This window comes from Phocoena sinus, chromosome 14 (genome assembly GCF_008692025.1).
Source record: "Phocoena sinus isolate mPhoSin1 chromosome 14, mPhoSin1.pri, whole genome shotgun sequence".
NCBI lineage: Eukaryota > Metazoa > Chordata > Mammalia > Artiodactyla > Phocoenidae > Phocoena > Phocoena sinus.
In genome coordinates, this window is record NC_045776.1 from 88,699,680 (window position 1) to 88,722,727 (window position 23,048).

The 23,048-nt window shown below is 62.9% G+C and overlaps 1 protein-coding gene across 2 annotated transcripts; it reads left to right on the forward strand.

The window, feature by feature from the left end:
* Positions 1-351: 351 nt before the first annotated feature.
* On the forward strand, positions 352-21,585 carry MMP17 (matrix metallopeptidase 17). Of its 2 annotated transcripts, XM_032603540.1 has the most exons (10): positions 352-592; positions 10,229-10,361; positions 11,176-11,305; positions 11,801-12,084; positions 13,000-13,176; positions 14,705-14,801; positions 16,479-16,561; positions 16,661-16,813; positions 19,636-19,893; positions 20,631-21,585. In XM_032603540.1, the coding sequence occupies exons 1-10, from the start codon at positions 449-451 to the stop codon at positions 20,942-20,944; spliced, it is 1,773 nt and encodes a 590-aa protein (XP_032459431.1). In that variant the 5' UTR covers positions 352-448; the 3' UTR covers positions 20,945-21,585. The 2 variants fall into 2 exon arrangements, with proteins under 2 accessions (XP_032459431.1, XP_032459432.1); XM_032603541.1 differs by lacking the exon at positions 352-592 and having other exon boundaries at positions 10,348-10,390.
* The last annotated feature ends 1,463 nt before the right edge of the window (positions 21,586-23,048 follow it).

Genomic DNA, 23,048 nt, shown 5'->3' on the forward strand with positions numbered 1-23,048 from the left:
TGACCGTGAAACAGTGCTTGGCGCGGGGAGCGGGGCGGGGGGGGGGTCCATGTACGCGCGGTCGGGCGGGAGGCGGGGTCCGTTCCCCGGGGGCCGGCACAGAGCCCCGGACTGTGCTCCCCTCTGCATGCCTCCGCCGCCCCGGGGCCGTCTGGGGACACTCAGGAAGTGTCTTCCTTCGGGCCGCCGCAGCCAAGGTCCCCGTGTGGACTCGCCGGGCGGGGCGTGGGTGAGCTCTGAGCAGCCTCCAGGGGGCGCGGGCCCTTTAAGGCGGAGGGAGGGAGCGCCGGCGGCGTTCATTAACATATATTAGCATGCCCCGCCCCGCCGCTGGGAGGCGGCGCAGGGCTCGGTCGGGCAGGCAGCCTGGCGCGGGCTCGGGGCGCGCGGGCGCGGGGCGCACGGGCGCGGGGACTGCCACCGCCGCGCCGTCCGCCCTGTGAGCGCGATGCGGCGCCGCGCCACCTGGGGGCCCGGCCCGCCACCTCCCTGGGCCCGGGTCCCGCCGCTGCCGCTGCTTCTGCTCGCGCTGGCCGCCCGTGGGGGCTGCGCCGCACCCGCGCCCCGAGCCGAGGACCTCAGCCTGGGAGTGGTGAGTGCGCGGCCGGGATGCAGGGCTCCCGCGGGCCGCGGGGACCCCATCGGGGCGCCTCGGTGCCTGCGGGAACTCGGACGCCCTGCACCCATTTCCTGGGCAGGAAGGCTGAGGCTGGGTCACAGTCTGAGTGTCTTACGCGCGCGCACCCGGGTCTAGGAAAGAGGCGGCGGGTCCCTCCCGGGCTCTGTGCGCTCAGAGCCCGCCGCAGTCGCCGGAGCCCGCGGAGGTTGGGGGCTCACTGGCCCCAGCCCCGTTACCGGCTCCGTGTAGCCCCAAAGGGGCCCCTGAGGCGGGTGGGACGGCAGTCGCAGCCACCCAGAGCAGGGCGGTCCCGAGTGCGTTCCCCGTGGGAGTGGCGGGGGGGAGGGGTGCGCGCCCACAACCGAGAAAAGACAGGGCTGCTGAGTGTGGGCGCCCCGGAAAGTCGGCGGTTTCGAGTTTGCTCCGTTGAGGATGTTGAAGACGTTGGGGAGCAAGGGAGCCGGCCTCCCAGCCCCACGCTGGGCATGGATCTTGGCCCAAGTCCCTGTCTGCTTCCACCCCCAGGGTGGCCAGCCCTGCCTTGCCACCCTTGTCCCTGTCCTGAGCCTGCTGGAGTCCCCCTACCATTCCCAGGCTCGGATGTAGCCGTCCCGCCTTCTCCTGCGCCCCTCCCTCAGTATCAGCTGTCCCGCTGGCTTGGAAACCATACTGGGGGACTGCGCAGTGTCTTCTTCCCACAACCCCTCCCCCTTTCAGCCCGACAGGCTTGGAGCCTCCTCTTCGGGACCTGGAAGATTTAGATCAGACTTTATGGGTCTCACCACCCCCAGGCCCCGGGAGGCCAGGCGAGGTCGAGAGCAGGGCGGTGGATTAAGCAGATATCTTCTGAGGCTTCCGCCCCTGCAGCTGCCCTCACTCGCATAGATGAAGGAACAGGGCCGGGGACCTTGCTCCCTGCCTCCGCCCCCGGCCCGCGGCGGTCTCCTAAAGGGGTGCTGATAAGGTTCCTCTCCCAGGCCAGTGGCGTTCTCGAGCTCCGGGTGGCTTTCAGGCCAGTGCAGGCGTTTGGGCGGCATCCGCAGCCCCGTGGTTGGCAGGACTCGGCCACCCCCGCCCAGCTGCCGCAACCCCTGCAGCCGCCTGGGGGGGAACAACCACAGTCCCTGCTGTCTGCATCCAGACGCCAGAGGGTCCCCAGCGCCACTTCCTCCCAGACAAACTGCTCTGAAATCGGGGTGCCTTTGCCCACCTCCTCCGGGCCCTGGGGTGTCTGAGGGCATCAGGTCTCTAGGTCTGGGCTGGGTGGTAGTACAACCCGGCTCCCACCTTCCAGCTGTGAGGGGCGCCACGGGAGGGTTCCTGGGGGTCGAGCCCGCACACTCAGGGCGTGGAGCTCCTGGCCCAGCCAAGTGCGTGTGTCTCGCCCAGGGCTGTTCTGAAGTTTCTCGCCGCCCACCCAGAGGAAGCGGGTCAGGTGCACACTCCGGCTCTGGCTTGCACGGCCATGCCTCCGCCTCTCCCTGCTCCTCTGGGTTCCCCGGCAACGGGGCACTGGGCAGCGGACGTGGCTCCCCAGCCTGGAGCCCCAGAGACAGCAGGGCCCTGGTATCCGACCCGGCGCGTAAAGAGCAGAGGATGCTGCCCCTGCCCTGAGAGACCCCCCAACCCAGGAAAGGCCAGGACGCCTCCAGCCTGAGTGAGAGAAACCTTCCTGCCTCCTGCCCCCGACTTGCGGGCCGAGGGCGGTCTCTGGTGGCCTTCGGGGGAATGACACCTCAGTGCATCAGACCCGGAGGTGCAGGAAGGCTGGGAGACCAGCAGGGATTTGCGGGGAGGAGGGAGGACTCCCCTCCACCCCGCTCTGCACGCTGCCCCCAGGGGCCCACTGACTGGATATTCAGATCTAGGGCTGCCAGTGAGGAGAAGGGCCCCTTTGTAAGTGTGACCCAGCTTCTGCCAGACAGAGCTGTGCCCAGCGGGTCTCTTGTGCGCTGGCTGTCCCCGGGAGGGGGCTCCCCAGCCCAGCCCGCCCGAGCCTCAGAGGAGAACAAAGCACCGGATTGAGGCCTGCCGCGCCGGTCCAACGGTGGGCTTTCAGGCCTCGGCGAGCGGGACAAAAGAGCCCCGTGCCCTCCTGGGGCTGTCGACTGAGCCGCAAGTCCTTCTGGGCCCGTTTTCATTATTTTATTTCTGAGTAGGTAATACCCACAGCAGAATATTCAGGCCATGCAGAAGGGTCTGCAGGGGCCGTTGTCTCCCTCATTTCCTGAGGATCCTTCCAGAGGTTGTCTGGGCATGTAAAAGGGCATGGGGACCTCGGTCCCTTATTTCTGCGGATGACAACCTGCTGCCCACTGCCGCGCGTCCTGCGGTTTTTACTTCCCAGTCTATCCTGGAGAACGGTCCGTGTTGGAACGTCTCGGTCCTCCTGGTTCTTTCTTTCCACCCGTCGCATTTCACTGCATGGATGTCACGTCCGTTAGCCAGACCCCCGCACGGACGGCAGGCTGTTCCTCATAGTTCGCCATAGCCAGGAGCTGCCAGGACGCCCAGTTACTGCGACGTGAGTATGTGAGGGACCCACACTGGGCAGCCCAGGTGGCAGGTGTGCACGTAACATATCATATGTTGGCAGATTTGCCACCGTCCTCTAAAGTTTGTTCTCAGGTTTCTATCCCAGCAACAAAGTCTGTGAGCTCTTGTGCCTTGTACCACGCGTGTTGGCAGGTCTTTTGATCTCTGACACCCAGGCGGTGAGAGTGGCTTGTGGCTGAGAGTATGTGAGGGTGGCAGGGAATAGCGGCCCAGGGGGCTGGGCAGGGGCTGGAGCTCCTGTGAGCACGTATCCCCCTCCAGGGGGTAGGGAGGGGGGTGGCGGGGGTGACCGTCACCCTGGCCTCAGCCAGTCGCCTCTGGGTCCCCGCTGCTCAGTGCCAGCACCCCAGCAAGCCTCTGGCACGTCGGTGCACTCAGGACCCGTATCAGACCTGGCTTGGGGCCGGGAACACCCTCTCGGCTGCAGTCAGGGAACCCAACCGAGGGGACCAGGGACGGTGTCACTGAGCCGCCCAGAGGGGAGCCTCGCCTCCAGGTTCCCCTCCCAGAGCTTAGGACCCAGCTGGGCCCCTCCCCGACCCTGGAGGCACGTTGTCAACAAGTGAGTCGTTTCCCAGACACTCATGGCCTTGGGCGTCTGGATGACTGAGAAGTCTTTGTGGTGCTTTCGTGGGGGCCTGTGGCGTGGGCGGGACCGCACTGGCCGCCTGTGGTCTGAGCCCCGGGACTGTGGATGCTGACTAAACAGGCTGGCGAGCAGCCTGGCAGCTGAGGAAATGTCGTTGCTCTTTCAAGGGGCTCTGGAACCAGCCTCTGGGTGTGGATCCCAGGCTGCTGCTCACAGCCTGCGATCTGAGTGTTGGGCCTCAGTCTCCTCGTCTGTAAAGTGGGGCCATGAGAACGGGGCAGTGGGGACGTTCCCTGGGTGATGCCCCTGAATCTCTCACCACAGCGTCTGCAGGAAGTAAGCTGCCGTCGTGTTCTGAGGAGGGGATGTGGGAACAGGGACAAGGGCTTGAGGGCTCACCAGGGTCCTCCCTGATGCAGTGCCTTCCTGGGGGTTTTCGAGGGTGCTTTGCGTGCATGTGGTTTTTGCCTCTCGGTTAATGGTGGCTCGGAGCTTCCAGTGAGATGCTCTGGGTGCAGGGCCTATGCTGAGCACGGGAGGGGTGACGGGTGTGTCTGTCACACGCTAGCCGACAGCCTGCTGTGTCCCTCCCAGGCACTGTCCAGCTCTCAGGAGGGATGGATAGTGGCCTGGGCAGGATGCGGGACCCACTTCCCCCCTTTCCCTGGCCCGCCTGCCCACTCCTCCAGCCCCTCTTCCCTCTGTACCCCAGTCCTACCAGCTCGTTTCTGCTCCCTGAACTTCCGAGGCTGGTTCCTGCCACAGGGCCTTTGCACGAGCTGTTCCCACTGCCGTGAATTCTCACCTCGGCTCATCGTCTGGCCAGCTCCTTCTCATGCTTCAGGTGCCACCCCCCGAGCACCCATTTAAGGAGCCCCTCCACCCTGTCTCACTTCCCCTCATAGCACAGCAGTCCTGGGAATAGGCCCTGAAGCCAGATAGCCTGTGTTCCCCTCCCAGCTCTGCACTGTCTGGCTGTGTGACCGTGGGCAAGTGTCCTGACCTCTCTGCACCTCAGTTTCCTCGTCTGTAAAATGGTCACAATAATAGCGCCCACCTATAAGATCATTTCAGTAGTTCTCTACTGAGAGCCTACTGTGTGCCAAGCGTGAACTGAACCCCACAGACTCCTGTTCTCACAGCTTTCCCCTGTGGGTGCTGTGAGTAATTGAGCAGCGCTCCATAATCGTTGGCCATTAGGATCACTAATCATTTATCATCTGTGATACTTATCACGTGTTTATCTTTGGCTTTCCGCGCTAGACTGTCTCTCCTGGGTAGACAGCAGGACGGTGTCTCCCCAGACCTTCCCTGTCCCCCCGGCACCTGGCACAGGGATCCCTCGGTGAGGGTGTTGGATGGATGGATGGGTGGACCGTCAGAGGGGGTTCTGGGAGCATCCCCCTGGGGAAGATGCTGGGGCAAGGGGTCATCCCAACCGCCAGCCGCCCCTGGAGGAAGACGCACCCTGCCGGGGGGCCACCAACTCCCTTATCTCTGGGTCTTTAGACACAGACTTGAGCCAGAGCTGCGCCCTGTGACCGCGAGCCATTTCCGCAGCGGCACGTGGAGGTGCTGGTGACACCGCCCCCGTGGGTGCTGAGGAGTGAGTGGGTGAAGGTGCAGAGCCGGTGGCACGCAGTGGGTGCCGAAGGGTCTGTTACTGTTTGGGTGCGGGGGTGGGTGCTCTAAAGCCACCGCCCACCCGCCTCCGCTCCCCCAGTGCTGTGACGGCGTCTGCACTGCCCTGGGCCTCCGTTTCCTCAACTGTGCCGTGGGGCTAATGACACCCGCTCTCCACACCCGCTCCAGACGAGGCTGGCGGAATCCAGTTAGAGACGGAGGGCGAAGGGGGGCGCCGACGGTTCAGCCGCCGTCCCCACCGTCCCGGCCAGACACGGGCCCCTCACGGGGCATCGGCGAGCCGACAGGCGTCCCGGGGTCCCGGTGGCTTCGCTCCGGTCCTGCCCCCACTGCCAGCACGTGCGGCGAGCCCTCATTCCCCACCCCCCCGTAAGTGGGGACAGCAGTGGCCAGGCCTGGGGCTATGGGAAGGACCTGCGGGGGCACCGCACACAGTAAGCACTTCTCGTTTACCGGCGCCGGTGCCGTAAAGCACGTCACAGCGCGGCCTTCCCTCGCGCCCGCTGGTCCGCCCGTCCGTGGAAGGTTGGTTTGCTGCGCCCCCTGGGAGCAGCACGGAGGCCGCAGGTGCCTGCACTTGACGGCTGACCTGCTGGGCCGAGGGCCGCTCAAGACGTGAACGCGGGGCCGCTCCGGGGCGGCGATGGCCCACTTGCCTGTGACTGCCGAGGTCAGGAGGGAGTTCTGTGGTGTGTGCGTTAAACATCGTGAACGCTGTGAAGGACTGCACGTCGTGTCAACCAGCGATAAACGATATAGAGAAAAACAGGACCAGGCGGGGGCTGGGCAGGGGGAATGGGAAAGCCACGGGAGGGACGGTAGGTGACTGCGTTTGCGGGAGGGGCCGGCGCCCCACTTCCTGCCAGTGCCTTGGGCAGGACACCCACCTCTCTGGGCCTCAGTTTCCCCATCTGCAGTAATGGCTCAGCTCACGGGGGTCCTTGCGGGGAGGAGGGTGAGAGCATGTCCTTGGCTGTTAGCGATTCTCCAAGGCGGGGAAGCCCCTGCGGGTTTGGGGCTCCCCTCGCTCCCACCCCTCCCCCCCTCCCCTCAGCCTTCTGGAAAGTTCACCCTCTGCCCACACAGCCTCGTTGCCCTGGAGACACGGTAGCCGTGGTGACAGTGAAGGGAGGACCAGTGGATAAGCACAGGAGGGGGCTGGCCCAGGCGACCCGCAGGCTCTGTAGGGTATTGGGGGGCAAGAGATCTGGGCCCCCACCCCAGGGGCCATCCTGATGCAGGCACCACTGCGGTGGGTGCAGGGATCGGGGCTGTGCGGGCTCCAGGGGCAGCCGAGGCGGGGCTTTTGTCAGCCTTTGCCCCATGCAAGGACCCGGCCCTGAGGACGGGTTCTCAGCCTGGTTCCTCTGTGATGTTCCAGCGTGTACGTACTACCAGGAAAAAAAGTGAAACCCCGGCCCTTCGGGAATTTGCTTGTCTCCCCTGAAGAGGGGAACGAGCTGGCAGGGCGAGAGGGGGAGAGAAAGAGAGAGAGAAAGGGGCTGTCCGAGACGCCCCCTCCCTCCCAGGGCTCTAGGGTGACTGTTCCTTCCCAGCAGGGATGGGGGCTTCTTGTCGGGGACACTTGTGTTTCCACCGAAGGCAGGAGAACAGGATGGCTCAGGCTGGGCTAGGGTCCCCACGGGTTCTTCAGGCCCCCCGATCCATGCATCACCTGAGGGCCGCTGGCTGCCAGGGGCTCGTCCCGTTGTCAGACACCTCCTGAGGATTTCCCCCAGCGAGCTGTCCAGGAATCGACACAGAAGCCCACCGCCACTGGTGGGGCCACGGGGAGGAGGTGGGCCTGGGGTGTGAAGAGAAGGGACGGGCTTTGCGATGGGGGAGGGGGCTGCGCTGGGGGCAGGTGGGATGTCTGATCCCAAGCCTGCGGGGGGGGGGGGGGGGGGCGGGGAGGGGGGAGGGAGCCCCTCCCTCCCGCCAGCCCCTCAGATCTGGTCCCATTCTTGTGCTTTTGCACGCAGCAGGGGCTGCAAGCTGCAGTGCCCGGGGCCCGGGCAGAGCAGAGCTTGTCCCAGGCTGGCACAGGCCCTCAGCTCTGCCCTTGTTCTGCAAGTTGACTCAGACCTGTAGCTCAAACCTCCTGCTTTTCAATGTTAGCAGACGTTTCCAAACCACCTGAGGTGCTCTTGAGGCCTGAAGCCCAAACATGCGCTTGGCCTTGGGGCCAGGCTGCCCAGCACCAGAGGGCGCAGCTCCTCTGTGAGCCCCATGGAGCCCCGCGAGGGCTCGGAGCAGGGGTCTGCTACGATCGGACACCCAGCTGTTATCCCAGCCTAGAAGGGGACAGCCGGGAGACGGGTGGTCCCCCCAGGCTGTCTCAGCCCCTGCCCACCCAAAGCAACTGGCCTGGGTGGGGAAAGGCGCTTGCCTGGGTGGACCATTACCTGGTAAGGGGAGTGGGGACAGCATCCTCACCCCGCATCGTGTACGGTCCGAGGACACTCCAGAGGGCTTCCTCGTGGTGCTGGGCGCCTCCAGGCTCTGTAGCTCCGTCCTGCAAGCTTAACAAAGGGCTGCAGAACGTGCGTGTGTGCCTTCTGACTTTCAGAAAGGAAACGGCAGCCTCAAAACCTTAAAGCATATGTAAAACGTTCCCCCAAGATGTGTAGCCACAAGTACGCATTTTTTAAGAGAATTTTTATTGGAGTATAGGTGACTTACAATGTCGCGTTAGCTTCTGTTAGTACAGCAAAGTGGATACAAATACACATCTGTAACCTGGAATGCTCTCTTGGGCATTTCCAGGGCCCAGACGGTGATTAGCCAGGGGACTCAGTAAATCCTGTTGACGGCTGACAGGATGCATTTAAATGTGTTTGAAGTGATGTGAAAGGTGGTCCTCCCAAAAGAAGGGTGCTCGGAGTGGCAGAGGCCTCAGTAGCACAGAGGGCAGAGCCCGGGTCGGGGTGAGCCTGCCCGGCCCTCGTGCTCCCCTCGTCTGGGCACAGGATGTCACTCGGGTGTCCACCGGGGGCGCCCCTTGGTTGCTGTGCGCTGTGCTGCCTAGGTCTAAGAGGGACCCCCAGACCTGAAGGGGGTCCCCAGGTCCCCCAGTTCTGTGCATTCTGGGGGTTCCTTCAGGAGTGGGGGGGAGGTAAAGGAACAGAGAGAACCCCAGCAAGGACTCAGTGTTTCCTGGAAAGGAGGGAATCCAGCTAGTCTGCTGCAGGTGTATGCAAATTATATGCAAATCATCGAGGACCCTCCTGGTCAGTTGCATTCCCTGGGAATTCCAGGAGGATAGACCCCCTCCCACTGAGCACCCTCTGGGCCCGCTGTGGGGACAGATCCCCGGGGCGGGGAGTCCTCAGGCAAGGGCTGCAAACTCGCAAGCTTCTGGGGCCCTGCAGGTAGCATAAATGAATCGAGGATTTTTTAAATGTCCACCAAAAACAAAAAATAATAGACCTGCAAGTCGGTGCATTTCTTGAAGCCTGGTCTGGGAGGGGGTGGAGCTCAGAGAATCTCCCAAACCCTGCCTTCCACCCACCTGTGGGTCATCTGAAGCTGGCTGACAAGCCCACCCCTGGCATCGCGTCCATATGGCTGAGTGCTTTTTTTTTTTTATCCTTTAGGACACTTATTTATTTATTTTGGCTGCGATGGGTCTTTGTTGCTGCACGCGGGCTTTCTCTAGTTGTAGCGAGGCGGGCTACTCTTCGCTGCAGTGCGCGGGCCTCTCACTGCAGTGGCCTCTCGTTGCAGAGCACGGACGGGCTCTAGGCGTGCGGGCTTCAGTAGTTGTGGCACGTGGGCTCAGTAGTTGTGGCTCGCAGGCTGTAGAGCGCAGGCTCAGTAGTTGTGGCGCACGGGCTTAGTTGCTCCGCGGCATTTGGGATCTTCCCGGACCAGGGCTTGAACCCGTGTCCCCTGCGTCAGCAGGTGGATTCTCAACCACTGCCACCAGGGAAGCCCGGCTTGAATGCTTTTTATGGGATTGTCACACGGCTTGGGAAGTGGGCATGAGCGCCGTATGGCAGCTGAAGAAACAGAAGCCCCCCAGGAGGTCCCCACGGATGGCATTGGTGCCTCCCTGTCCCCCCACAGATGGTAAAGGGGTTCTATGTGTGTCCGTGGTATAAAGGGTTGCCCCCTATTCCTGCTCAGAGGACCCCCACTGGGGCACTTTGCATCAGAGCTGTCCGCTGACCACACACACCTTATATGGAGGGTACCTGTGTCAGGGCTGATGTGAGCATTTCCACGTTCTACCTCTTTATATCCTCACATCCACAGGCGAGGAAACAGCCCAGAGTGGGTGTGACTTGCCGCAGTTGCACAGTGAGGAGGGGGCTGGGTGGGATTTGCACCCAGGCAGCCTCGCTCCAGAGTCTGGGCTCTTAACTACTGTGCACATGCCACTCATAACCAGATGATTCTGAGCCCGTTGCCCTTCTCAGCATGGGTTTCAGACCTTGGGTCCTAAACTAATGCCTCACAAGCGAGCTCCGGGCCTGAATTGGGCGCTCACGATGTTAAATAACCTTTTAAAAATCTCACTTCTTTAAGTGTCCCCTGGGCATTTTGCTGCCTCAGGAGGAGTGAGGTGGGGCAGGCTGCCATGAGCGGTCGCACAGGTTGTGCACTGCTCAAGCCCACCCATCTAAGGGGCATCAAGTTTATTAAGACACTTAGGCAAGGAAGGAGCATGAGACGCCCTGTGGGCTACTGGGCAGGGGCTGGAGTGTGGATCAGGGCTAGGAGAGGCCTGCCCCTCCCCGCAGTGATGGCCCCAGGCAGGTGGCTCTTCTGTGGGGCTGAGCTCCCCCTCCACCCCTCACTGTACTCTCTGCCCGCAGGAGTGGCTGAGCAGGTTCGGCTACCTGCCCCCAGCAGACCCCGACACGGGGCAGCTGCAGACGCCAGAGGAGCTGTCCAAGGCCATCGTGGCCATGCAGCGGTTCGGAGGCCTGGAGGCCACTGGCGTCCTGGGTCAGTTCTCAAGGTGCAGTGGGAGATGGGTGAGCTGAGCCCAGTTCCTCCTAACTGCCCCCTCCAGCCTGCCCTGCTGTCCTGGGATAGAGGGAGGATTCCCACCGCACGGGATCCCTCCGTCATCCCCTCCCCATCCCCCGGCCGTGGGCACAGCAGGGGGTGAGTGTGTACCAGCCGCACCCAGACCCCCTTTCCACACTTTCAATGGGGTCTCAAACTCCATGCCACGGGCCAGGCAGGCCAACTGTCGGAGTGGGGTCTGGCCACCATGCCCCAGTTGAGTCGCCCCATTGGGGTGCTAGGCCTGTGCTGTTGAAACTGCCCGCTTTCCAAGAGAAACCAGAAATCTGGGGGGTTTATGTGAACACCCCACTTTTTACATTTTGGCCACAAATTCCAATTTTGTAAGGACTCTTCGAAGGGCCAGCTGATCAAAACATGTCTGTCCCCAGGCCTCTCGGGAGTAGACACGTGTGTCACACACAGAACCGGTCGGGTGTGTGTCCCGTGAGATGCAGGGACCGTTGGCCGACGGTCCGCGTTGGGGCCGTGCCCCCTCCGACTGCTCAGATCCCTGCCGTACGTCAGTGAATGCTTTGAAAGCCCCCCATCCTGGTCTGTGGACGCACCCCTGGCAGGGGGGCCCGACATAGCTGGAGGCCTGGGCCTCGTCCCCCCAGACCTGGTGCAGAGCGAGGGGCCGGGACTGGAGCTTGGTGCCAGCTCTCGGGGAGCTGCTGGGAATCCCCGGTTGGGGGTGCGCGTGCGCTGGGCCTGGCTCCTGACCCCCGCCCGCCCGTCCGCCCTGCAGATGAGGCCACCCTGGCGCTGATGAGAACCCCGCGCTGTTCCCTCCCTGACCTCCCAGCCGCAGCCCCGGCTCGAAGGAGGCGCCAGGCTCCGGCCCCGACCAAGTGGAGGAAGAGGAACCTGTCATGGAGGTGGGCAGGCGGGGCTCCACCGGGCCTGGCCTTTCTGGGGGTCTGGGTGTCGGCCAAAATGAGCACCCACAGACCGGGGCTTAAGAGACAGGAATTGATCCTCTCAGTTCTGGAGACCAGAAATCCGAGGTCCGGGGGCCACAGGTCCCTTGGAGGCTGTGAGGGAGAATCCGGCCCAGCCCCTGTCCAGGTGGTCGCAGCAGCCCTGGGCCCGTGGCTCTGATCCTTGCTTCCATCTTCACGTGTCCTCCTTCCGTGTCTGTGTCCCCTTCTGTCTGTTGTGAGGACACTCACTGGATTTAGGGGCCACCCTATTCCAGGATGAGCTCATCTCCATCCCCGCTCCAGTTACGTCTGCAAACCCCATTTCCAAATAAGGGCCCCGGTGCCCCCCACGCCCCGGGGCAAGTCGTTCCAGGGAGCACACTCCAGCCTGGGGCGGGGGCACCGGGCCTGTCCCTGTGACCGACCCGGCTCTGACCCCGCCTGCCCCAGGGTCCGCACGTTCCCGCGGGACTCGCCCCTGGGCCGCGACACGGTGCGCGCGCTCATGCACTACGCGCTCAAAGTCTGGAGCGACCTCACGCCCCTGAACTTCCACGAGGTGGCCGGCAGTGCCGCCGACATCCAGATCGACTTCTCCACAGCTGACCACAACGACCGCTACCCCTTCGACGGCCCCGGCGGCGCGGTGGCCCACGCCTTCTTCCCGGGCGACCACCACACCGCAGGGGACACCCACTTTGACGACGACGAGGCCTGGACGTTCCGCTCCTCAGGTGCGTCCGGGTTGGGGTGGCCCCGGGGACCCCGCGTAACCCCCAGCCCCTGACAGAGCCCACGATGGCGTAGGGAGCCACACCAGCCCCCCAGGAAGAGGAAACCGCCACGGGTCCCCTGCCTAAGGCCGTGGGCCCCTGTCCAGCTCAGGAGGACAGCTCTGCATCCAGCCGTCTCTGCACCGGCAACCCGCCTGGCGGACCCGGGCTGGGCTCGCAGGCCTGGGACGTGACTCCGTGAGCCGGGCTTGTCCTCACCCTGGTCCGGCTCCCAAGCGGGAGTGCAAGCTTGTAAGGCCTCTGAGGCCTCGGCACGCCATCACTTCTGCTAAGTCCCATTGGCCAGAGGAGTCGCAGGCCCCTAGCTTCAAGGCGGGACGAGGGGCAGAGCCGCGTGGCACAGGCTGTAGGTACGGGCGGGGGAGACGGGGGCCTCGTGGGGTGAGTCTGTATCCCAGGCTGGGGAGCCCATCCCCGCTGGAGGAGACAGAAGTGGCCCCGTAGAACCTGTGGGTTTTATGCCCTGATGGGAGCCCAGGCCCGTCCTGTGGGGCCTGGAGCATCTATTCAGGGCTGTGGGGTTGAGGGAGCGTACAGTGACCCCTGTCACTTGGGATCCTGACGGCCAGCAAGGCCTGAAATATTTACCACGTGGCCTGTACAGGATAGTTTGCCAACTTTACTGTGAGGGGCACGTGGGAGGTGAGGGGGCCCGAGAGGCCCCTGTGAACTCCACAGGGCCTCCTAGGAAGCAGACAAGCCCTGAGTGACTCCATAGGACCCGTCTGTCAGGGCCGGGGCCTCCTCTGTAACCAGCTTGGCGGACTCATCTCACCTCACCCCACGGGTCCCGTCCCCGTGGCCCAGCAGAAGCTGGCAGTGCCTCCCTGGGCTCACTGGCTCCTGTGTCCCCAGATGCCCACGGCATGGACCTGTTCGCGGTGGCTGTCCACGAGTTTGGCCACGCCATCGGGCTGAGCCACGTGGCGGCCACACGCTCCATCATGCAGCCGTACTACCAGGGCCCAGTGGGTGACCCGCTGCGCTACGGGCTCCCCTATGAGGACAGGGTGCGCGTCTGGCAGCTGTACGGTGAGTCCCCCCCAGACCCGTCACGGGTCGCCCGGGGATGGGGACAGCAATGCTGGGGACCCCCAGAGCACAGAGCCCCACGGAAGAGGGCTGGTTCCGTCTTGTCTGCTGCGTGCTCGGCATCTGGGACCGCCTGGCACACGCTGGCTGCCCCACGGTGTGTGTGGAATGAATAAGCAGGTGAGTTGTGTCGCCAGGGGTCCGTAGGACATGGGGCCCCGCTGCCCTCTCCACGGAGCTCATCTCAGAGCCCCAGGCAAGATCCCACGTCCAATCCCCAGACGGTTTCAGGTTGTGACAGCTGACATCGATGGTGACGAGGGCCCACACAAAGCACTTACATGTATCCGGTCATCCAGTCTTTGCAAACTGTGTAAAGTAGGTACCGCATCCCCACTGAGAGACGGGAGGGCTGAGCCAGGACTGACCCAGGGCCAGCTCCGGGCCCCCTTGTGCTGGGGACACGTCAGGCAAGGGGGCAGACGGAGGTCTGTCCTGGGAGCTGCGAGAGCAAGGTGGGGGTGATGAACCTCCCCCAGTCACCCCGCTTCTCCGTGCTGGTCTCCCTAACCCCACGCCAGCCTGCCCCTACCCACAGCGGCCAGAGCCATCCTCTTAAAGCCTGGGATCGGGGGACTCACCTCGGAGGCCAGCCTCCCCTCATTCCACATCTCAGCCTCTGCCCTCCGCCTGGACCGCCCCCACCCCCGCTTCACTGTTGCCCCAGCGCTCACCACCTTCTGACATCTGTGGACGTCCTTTATTGAAGTACAAGTTACGATTTTTACCTTTTAAAGCAAACTATTCAATGGCATTTGGTACATTCACAGTGTTGTCCAACCGCCGTCCCTCTCCACTTCCAGAACGTTCTCATCCCGCCCCCCGTCCCCCCGCCGTCCCACCTCACCCATTAGCAGTCCCGTCCCATCCACTCCCCAGCCCCCGGCAAACACTCGTCCCTTTTCTGTGTCTGGACTTGCCTCTTCTGGACGTCTCACATAAATGGAACCGTACAACGTGCGGCCTTTTGTGTCCGGCTGCTTTCACGCAGCACGTTTCCCAGGGTCCTCCCCATCGTGGCATGCATCAGTAATTCATTCCTTTTGACAGCCGAATCATTTTATTTATCCGTTCTTCCGTTGGTGGACGTTTGGGTTGTTTCCACCTTTTGGCCATCGTGAATAATGCGGCTGTGTGCCTTCACGCACAGCTTTTTGTTTGAACACCGGTTTGCTGTTATTTGGGGTCTGTGCCCGGGAGTGGAGCTGGGGGGCGGGGGGGGCGGGTGTAAACCCTCCTTTAAGTCAGTGGGGCACCTGCGCCTTCCGCTCACACATCACAGTGCTCCGGCTCCAGGGTCGGAGTCTCCCCCGCCCCGCTCACCGCCGCAGCCCGGCGCTCGGCTCAGTCAAGACGCAGTGCCACCCACCCGATGGCCCCGGCTCCGTCCTGGCGGCTCCAGGAAGGGTGGTGGGGTCTGCAGGGAGGCGGGTGTGCTGGGCCCGATGCAGCCTCCTTGTCTCCACAGGCGTGCGGGAGTCCGTGTCCCCAACGGCACAGCCGGACACCCCAGAGCCCGAGGAGCCGCCCCTCCTGCCGGAGGCCCCTGATCGCTCCAGCACCCCGTAAGCCGTGGGCCCCTTGTCTCCACTCTGCGGCCAGGACGGCCCCCAGCAGCGGCTCCGAGTCCTGAGCTCGTGGCTCTTCTGGGCCAGCTGAGCCCTGAGTGACAGTTAGTTTCTTTTCTTATGGACAGACAGTGGAGGGGACCCCCCGCTCACCCCAGCCCAGAACCGTGCAGAGGCCCTGACTTTCGAATGTGCGATTTCCTCTCACCCTTCATCCCAGTCAGTCATCGACGGCTGCATAACAAGCAGCCCTGCCTCGTGGCATGAAACCACCACTGTATCGTTAGGCTCGTGGGTTCTGTGGGTCAGGAACTTGGACAGGGCACAGTCGGGGGTCAGGGGTCGGCTCCATGGTGTTGGGAACACCTGCTGGGGGCTGGGATCGTCTGGGGGCATCTTGACTCAGGTCTGGTGCCTGGGCTGGGCTGACTCGAAGGCTGGGCTCAGCTGGGCACCATCTGTGTCCCGTGCCGGAGGCTGGATTCCTGGAGTGGCTGTCCCAAGGGAGCATCTGGAGGGCTGGCAGTGCTGGAGGCCGCGGCAGCTGTCCGCCTTTTAAAGCCCAGCTTGGGTTCGTCTAGCCCTGTGGTGAAAGCAGTCAGAGCCTGCCTACTCTCACCCCCGCATCCCCCAGTGGAACAAGAGCCACAGAATCTGCAGGGAAGCATCCCCGTCCACCCCTCCCACCTTTGCCCTCACAGCCTGGCATGCCTCCGTGCCACCTTCACGCTCACACAAAACACTAAACACAAAAATACAAACAGAAATCTATGTATTTAGGCTTCCGTGGTTTGTTTTGTTTCGAGGTTTGGTTTTCCAGACGTGGGATGTTTTCATGCTTTTCTCACTCCGCTGTATGTGGTAAATTTCCACTGAGGTCACAGATGTTGCTGTAACTTGTGTTACTATTGGTCTTCATTGCACTTATTTATTGAATAAGTAACACCCGCCAGCAGTGCGCGATTCCAGGGGCACAAAAAGCAACTCACGGCGAGAAGTCGGTCCTCGCCGCTGACCTACCAGCCCCTCCCTGGGGCAGACATCTGTGCGTGTGCGTGTCCTTCCAGAGAGATTCCACACGTGTGTAGAAAGCCCAGCGTGTAGGTGTACATGCGTGAGCCCAGTGGGATGTCTCCTGTGCTGCTCTGTACCTCAGCTCTGGCCCCAGGGCCCGTGGAGGCCTCCGTGTCTGTGAAGACGCCTGGGTCTCGGGGCCGAGCTGCACTGCGGTACGCGTGTGCCCTGCCCTGTTTCTAAGTCCTGGATCGGTGGGCATTTAAGTTCCTGACCTTTTGTCGTCACACATGATGTAGCTGTGAGTACTGTCCGTGGACAGAGCTCCAGACTCAGAATCGGGGTCCCGGCACGCACGCTCCGCGTTTCTGTAGAAAGTGCCCGGCTGGCTTCTCGATGCTTCGCTGGCAGCGTAGAGAGCGCCTGCTCGTCCAGTGCGTTCGCTCAGCGATCCATCTCGCATCCTGCACGGCGAGCACAGGGCTGTTTCACCTGCTTTTCTCTCTTGACTAAACTGCTGTGGTCGCTGGGCCTGCAGGCGGTGATGCGGGTGTGCAGGGTCCTTCGGGGATGCTTGTCCCCATGGCCTTGCCCAGCCCAGCTCCCCGGGGCGGCTCGGAGTGGGGCTGCCTCCCAGCCCGGCCCTCTCTCTGCCCCCAGGCCCAGGAAGGATGTGCCACACAGATGCAGCGGCCACTTTGACGCGGTGGCCCAGATCCGAGGCGAGGCCTTCTTCTTCAAAGGTAACCCCCTCGGGGTCCAGCGGCCGGCGGACAGAGGAGCAGAGCCCACCCTGGGCCCCAGGCCGGCCACCTGCAGCCCCACCCCCTGTGTCCCCCCAGGCAAGTACTTCTGGCGGCTGACCCGGGACCGGCACCTGGTGTCGCTGCAGCCGGCACAGGTGCACCGCTTCTGGCGGGGCCTGCCGCCGCACCTGGACAGCGTGGATGCCGTGTACGAGCGCACCAGTGACCACAAGATCGTCTTCTTCAAAGGTGGGTGCCCCCCCATCTGGGTGCCTGCCGGGCATCGCTGACGGGGGGCCGCAGCCCGCGCTCCCCAGGACCCCCAGAGCTCGCGTCCACGCAGGAGGCCAGTCCTGTGCTTTGCTCTGTGGGTCCAGAGCTCAGAGCAGAGAGTCTCACGTTCATGTGTGCACTCAACCAATTTGTAGTTATTGAGCACCTGCTGTGTGCTCTGCACTGTGGCAGGCCTTGCAGGCACACAGTGGGCAAGACACGAAAACCCCTGCCCTCATTCTGGGCCGGGGGACACACGATAAGCGCCTGCAGGTAATGAGGGAGTTAACTTCAGGTAGACCTGAGCGACCAGCATGCCAGGCCGAGGGAGCTGCCAGTGCAAAGGCCCAGGGGCAGGAACAGTCTTGCTGATTGAAAGAACCTGGAAGAGGGTGATGAGGCTGGATCGGAGTGAAGGGCGAGGAGGCGGGGGTGGGAAGTGCAGGTCTTCGCCAGGGGCCGCGGGAAGGAGCTGGATTTAGCCAAAGAGCAGGGGGAGACTGCTCTCCCATCTCAGTCCAGGGTGACAGGTCCACTGGAGGAGGGGTGTCACTTCACCCTCAACAGCCCCGCTCCCGGGCGGGGCTGGGGTGGTGGTTCCTGCCCTTGGGGAGCATGCTGTCTCTTTGGGGAGAAGGCAAGGTGCCCCGCCTACAGCAGGAGACTGAGCCCTGCCAGTTCTGTGGGCGCCTCGGGGGCTGTGAGCCTTCCTCAGGCTCACGCACTGCTGTATGTACGTGCAGCTGTGTTTTGGGGGTGCAGGGTCTGTAGCTCCCCAGAGTGAAGCCACCCTCCTGCCCTGACCCAGGCTCTCCAACCTGGCCTCCCTTGTGTGGTGCCTGGGCTCAACCCCTCCACACTCACCCTGACGCGCCCCCTGACAGTGGAATCACCGTCTCCCAGGCTGGATGTCAAGGGCCGGCCACAGTCATGGTGGGGGGACCTGTCTGGCATCTTCTAAGTAACTTGGATTATTTCTTAACATTTAAAAATCGGGAGATCCCCACGAGAAACCACAGATCCAGACTTGAAATGTGAGACAGTGTGGGCACTTAGGGCCTCTGCACTCGCCTGGCAGCGTCCGCTGGAGCAGGTCGGGCTGCCCTGTCGACGTCACCCCACGTGTGCCCACTCAGAGGAAGTCCTCACGGCCCTTCTCGTTGTGATTGACGGAGCCCTGTCTGCAGCTGTGCCGTCGTTTCCTTCGGTTGTTGCCAGTCTCTGACAGATGATCTTTTAGAAATTATTGTTGATTGTGGTAAAACACACACACACACAATGTAAAAGTTACCGTCTTAACCATTTTTAAGTGCAGAGTTCAGGGGCATTAAGTACTTTCACACTGTGTGCAACCATCACCACCGTCCATCTCTAAAGCTTTTTCATCTTGTAAAGTTGAAACTGTCCCCATGAAACACTAACTCCCCATCCCCCCGCTCCAGCCCCCGGCACCCACCAGCCTGCTCTCTGTCTCCATGGACTTGTCTGCTCTGGGGACCTCATATTGTGGAAGCACACAGGACTTGTCCTTTTGCGACTGGCTTGCTTCACTGAGCATCACGTCCTCAAGGTCATCCTCGGCGTAGCAGGTGTCAGAATTGCCTTCCTTTTTCAAGGCTGAGTCGTGTTCCAGTGTGTGGATGGAGCACATTTTATCATCTGCCGATGGACACTTGGCTTGCTTCCACGTCTTAGCTGTTGTGAATAAGGCTGCCGTAGACATGGGTGTACAGATAGCTCTTTGAGAACTTGCTTTCAGTTCCTTTGTGTATATACCCAGGGGTGGGGTTACTGGGTCCTGGACTATTTCTTTCTCCCACAGCAGCCGCTCCCAGTTTGCATTCCCACCAGCGGTGCCCGATTCCCCCCATCCTCACCTACGCTTGCTGTTTCCGGGGGGCGGGTCTGATCGTACCCATCCTCCTGGGTGTGAGGTGGTGTCTCGTTAGGGTTTCGACGTGCATTTCCCTGATGATCAGTGACGAGCATCTTCTCGTGTGCTTACTGACCACTTGAATATCTTCCTTGGAGAAATGTCTATTCCATTCCTTTGTCCAGCCAAAGATCTTTTTAATGTTTTGCTTCTTTTTCATTTGTATCTTCTGTTTTCATTTGTTTCTTTTTTCGTTTGTTGTTTTGTTTTGTTTCTTTGGCCGCACCTTGCAGCTTGCAGGGTGAAAGCACAGAGTCCTAACCGCTGGACCGCCAGGGAAGTCCCTCATTTGTTTTCGAAATAACAGGGTCGATTTGTTGCTAAACCGGGCGGGAGTGGGGGACATGACAACACATACCCAAATTTGATTCCCACCCTCCTGCGACAGAAAGTCAAGGACACCCAACAAGGGTCTTAATCACACCATTTCCAAAAGCTTTATGTGCGGATTTGAAGTTCTTGGTGATTTCTAAAGCTCTGCTTCTGTGTAGTCTGACAAGGCTGCACACATGCAGGTCCGGTGGGCCTTCACCCAGCGCCCTTCCTGCTTTGCCCGTGGACGTGCTCAGCCCGCCTCACAGCAGAAGTGAACAAGGCCCCGCTGACCGAAGTGGCTTCTCGGGGTGGGAGCGGGTAGTCTTGCCCCCGGCTCTGATGCGGCCGCCTCGTCTGGCCCCGCCTCCCCAGGCTGCTGGCACGTGTGGGACCCCTGCCGGGAGCACAGCAGGCGCTCAGTGAACCCTCCTGGGACTTACGCCATGGGCACTGCGCATCGGGGTGCCCGTCTGTGGGAGGAGCAAGGGCTGGGGCCCTCGCCCGGCGGGCTGGGCGAACCCCGGCCCATGGCTCTTTCTCTCGCCCCCAGGAGACAGATACTGGGTGTTTAAGGACAATAACGTAGAGGAAGGATACCCGCGGCCCATCTCGGACTTCGGCCTCCCGCCGGGCGGCGTCGATGCTGCCTTCTCCTGGGCCCACAATGACAAGACTTATTTCTTTAAGGACCAGCTGTACTGGCGCTACGATGAGCACACACGGCGCATGGACCCTGGCCACCCCGCCCAGAGTCCCCCGTGGAGGGGCATCCCCAGCACGCTCGACGATGCCATGCGCTGGTCCGATGGTGAGCCGGGCACGGGGGGAAGGGCGACTCCGGGGCAGCCTCAGCCCCCACACCTGGGGAGCTGGGATCCGGCGGCAGATGCGTGCGTCTGCTCCGCCCCCCCCGCTCCACTGCAGACACCACCCGCCCCCAGAGGGGCTCCTGGGTCGCCCCTTCTGGCCCTTGTTCACCTCTCGGGGTCCTTTCCTCGCCCCCGTCACCCCTCCAGCCATAGCAGCCTTGCCTCCTGCTCTCACACACACACACCCCTCAGGGCCTTTGCACCTGCCGTGCGTCCCCCCCCAACACTTTCCCCACCGGCTTCAGGCCTCCGCACAAACGTCATTGCAGCGCCCCCTGGCTGCAGTGAGAAGTACAGCACCCTCCCACAGGGGCAGCTCCACCCTTACGGGAAGTTTCATTTGTTCTATTTGCAAAGCCATGTCCCCAGTACCTAGAACAGCCTGGCACATAGTAGGCCCTCACTAAATAAATAGTAGGGGGAAAGCAGAGGTCATCTCATCCATCCCCCTGCCTCCAGGCGGCTCCTTGAGCTTTCCCAGGCCTGTAATGCTCTGAGTGCCCACAGATGGGCTCCCCGTAGGCTGAGACCAAGACTCTGACTCTCACCTGAGACATTCTACGTCCGTCCTTCCTACCGGCCCCGCAGCTCTCTGTATCCCGTCCTCCTGCCGTCTACACCGAATCCCGCGTGCTGCAGCGGCCGGAGCTCAGCTGCCTGCCCTCTTCTCCCCCAGGTGCCGCCTACTTCTTCCGCGGCAAGGAGTACTGGAAGGTGCTGGATGGCGAGCTGGAGGTGGCGCCCGGGTACCCGCAGTCCACGGCCCGGGACTGGCTGGTCTGCAGAGACCCGCCCGCTGACCCCGAGGGCGCAGACGGAGAGGCCGGGGCCCACGCCCGGCCGGGGCAGCGCGACCACAGCCGCTCAGAGGACGCCTACGAGGTCTGTTCCTGCACCTCCATCGCCGCCGCAGCACCGCGGGCCGCGGGCCCACTGCTGGCCGCGCTGCTGAGCCTCCTGTGGACAGCGGCCCGGGCCCTGGCGCTGTGACATTCGGCGCTGGCCTGCGACAGGACAGAAGGGGCCGCGGTCCAGAGACACAAAGTGCAAGGACTGATGCCCGCCCCTCCGGCGCCTGAGCCAAGGGTCCCTGCAGAGCGGACCCCGCCTTGCAGATGGGGACGGCGCCGCCAGCCCCCCAGGCCGAGGCCACCGGGTGCAGCCCCCCCGACTCGGCAGAGGCCAGCAGAGGGCGCTGCTCCCCGGGCGCGGATGCAGGGGGAGCTCCCGCCTGGGCTGCCTGCCCTCTGCCAGCTGGGGAGATTGCGTCACGTCCCGGCCGGGTCGGGGCCGGAAGCCGTCCTTTCAGCGAGCGAGTGACTGAATCTCGCGGAGATTGACCGAGGAGCCAGGGGTAGGCGGGGCTGGGGGCGTTCCATCAGGTCCGCAGACCCTGGCAAGAGCAGCCTGGAGGCCCACGGGCACCCCCTCCCCTGCCGCAGAGCCGCCCCTGGTGCTTCCGCCCGCCGGTGGGGCTTCCTCTCCTGGTCCCAGTGGGCCTGCCGGCTGCCTTGACCAGGGCAGCCGCCTCCACGGGCGAGCCCCCAAGCTGGGGCCGTGGTGGGCTTCCCTTGTGACGCGTTTCAGACAAACACGATCTCTTCCTGCTTTGTAACGGCTCAGGCTCGGCTCCCTGACGCGCTCAGGCGGTCCGAGCGTGGGCGTCCTCCGGGGCCTCTGCAGCCCTGGCCCCAGACCACCTGCACTCTGGGGTGGGGGGCCTCCCGGGAGGCCTGTGCGGTGGTCACCAACACGTCCCTGCCCAGCGCTTACTTGACGACTCCATGACCCCTGGGTCATTACACCCATTTCACAGATGGACAAGCTGAGGCCCAGCTCAGGGAGACGAGCCTCCTGCCCGCAGGCAGGGGTCGGGCCGGGTCAGGTCTCAGGACCTGGGGTTCTGGCACGTTCGCCCAACCCTCCCTGATGGACGGAGTGCCTACCTGCACGTGCAGGTACTGCTCTCAGTGCGGGACGTGCAGAACGAGACAAGGTTTTGGGTGAGGCACCTGGGACGCTGTCTGCCACCCCGAATGCCCCTGAGGGCCTCCCAACAGGAAGTGCAGGGAGGTGGCTCCGTCCCATTGCTCCTTCTGCTTCTGGCTCCAAGGCCAGGATGGCAGCCACCACTCTCCCACCCGGAGGGGCAAAGAGTGGGAGCTGTACCCCCTTCACCCGGGAGGGCGACCTTTCCCAGAAGCCCTGGCTGCCTGCCCGCTCTCACTGGCAGGGAGCGATTCATCAGTGCTTCTGGGGGTGCGTGGACGTGGGGGGGGGGGGGGACAGTCCTTGCCCATCCCTGTCGCAGCCATAGGTAACCCCAAAGGTAGGGTCACCTGGGTTGAGAACCTCTGGTCTAGAGGAATCACCACCCCTCCCTGGGGCTGGGGCAGGTGAACACCTGCAGCAAAAATGGTGTCGGTTAGGAAGAGGAGAGTAGGTGATGTGAGCATCAGGCCATAAGGGGGTGCGAAGAGCCCCTGCAGGGGCCGCTTTAGAGCAGGGGTTCTCCAGGCGGGGTGCCCAGGCCAGCAGCATCGACGTCACCCAGAGCCGGTAGAAATGCAGATTCTCGGGCCTGGCCCTACCTGCTGATCCGAAGGCTGGGGGTGGGGCCGGCCATGTGTTACCCTCCCCCCTTTCTGTGAGTGTGATACACGGGGAAGTTTGTGAACAGCTGCTTTCCAGGGGGCTCCGGAAAGGCTGCCTGAGCCGGGGAATGAGCTGAAACAGAGAGGAGGAGTTGGTTGCACAGCGATCTGAGGGAAGAGGCCGGCCGGGGGCGCGGGGGGGGGGGGGGGGGGGGGGGGGGGGCGGGGCAGGGCAGGCGCACACGTCCTGGGGTGCAATGGGCCCGCCCAGCAGAAGCCCCTGCATCCTGGAGGTTTTCCAGGAGGAGAGCGGGAAGCGCGAGGCCAGCCCACGTGGGGCATGGGAGGCTGCTCGAAGGCACTGGCACTCATTCCCTGCATCGTGGGAGTTATCACCGCCCCGCTCTAGGGTGAGGCACAAACGTTCGCATATTCAGGAGAGAGCTCAGGCTCCCGCAGCTGCACACCTCCACCCCTACCTGATGCCCGGGCAGCAGAGG

Bases quoted from the DNA above. Each gene is read 5' to 3' on its own strand.
- MMP17 (XM_032603540.1), top strand. From the start codon at position 449: ATGCGGCGCCGCGCCACCTGGGGGCCCGGCCCGCCACCTCCCTGGGCC. The intron at 593-10,228 runs GTGAGTGCGCGG...CTCTGCCCGCAG, and splicing joins AGGACCTCAGCCTGGGAGTG to GAGTGGCTGAGCAGGTTCGG. The intron at 16,562-16,660 runs GTAACCCCCTCG...GTGTCCCCCCAG, and splicing joins CGAGGCCTTCTTCTTCAAAG to GCAAGTACTTCTGGCGGCTG.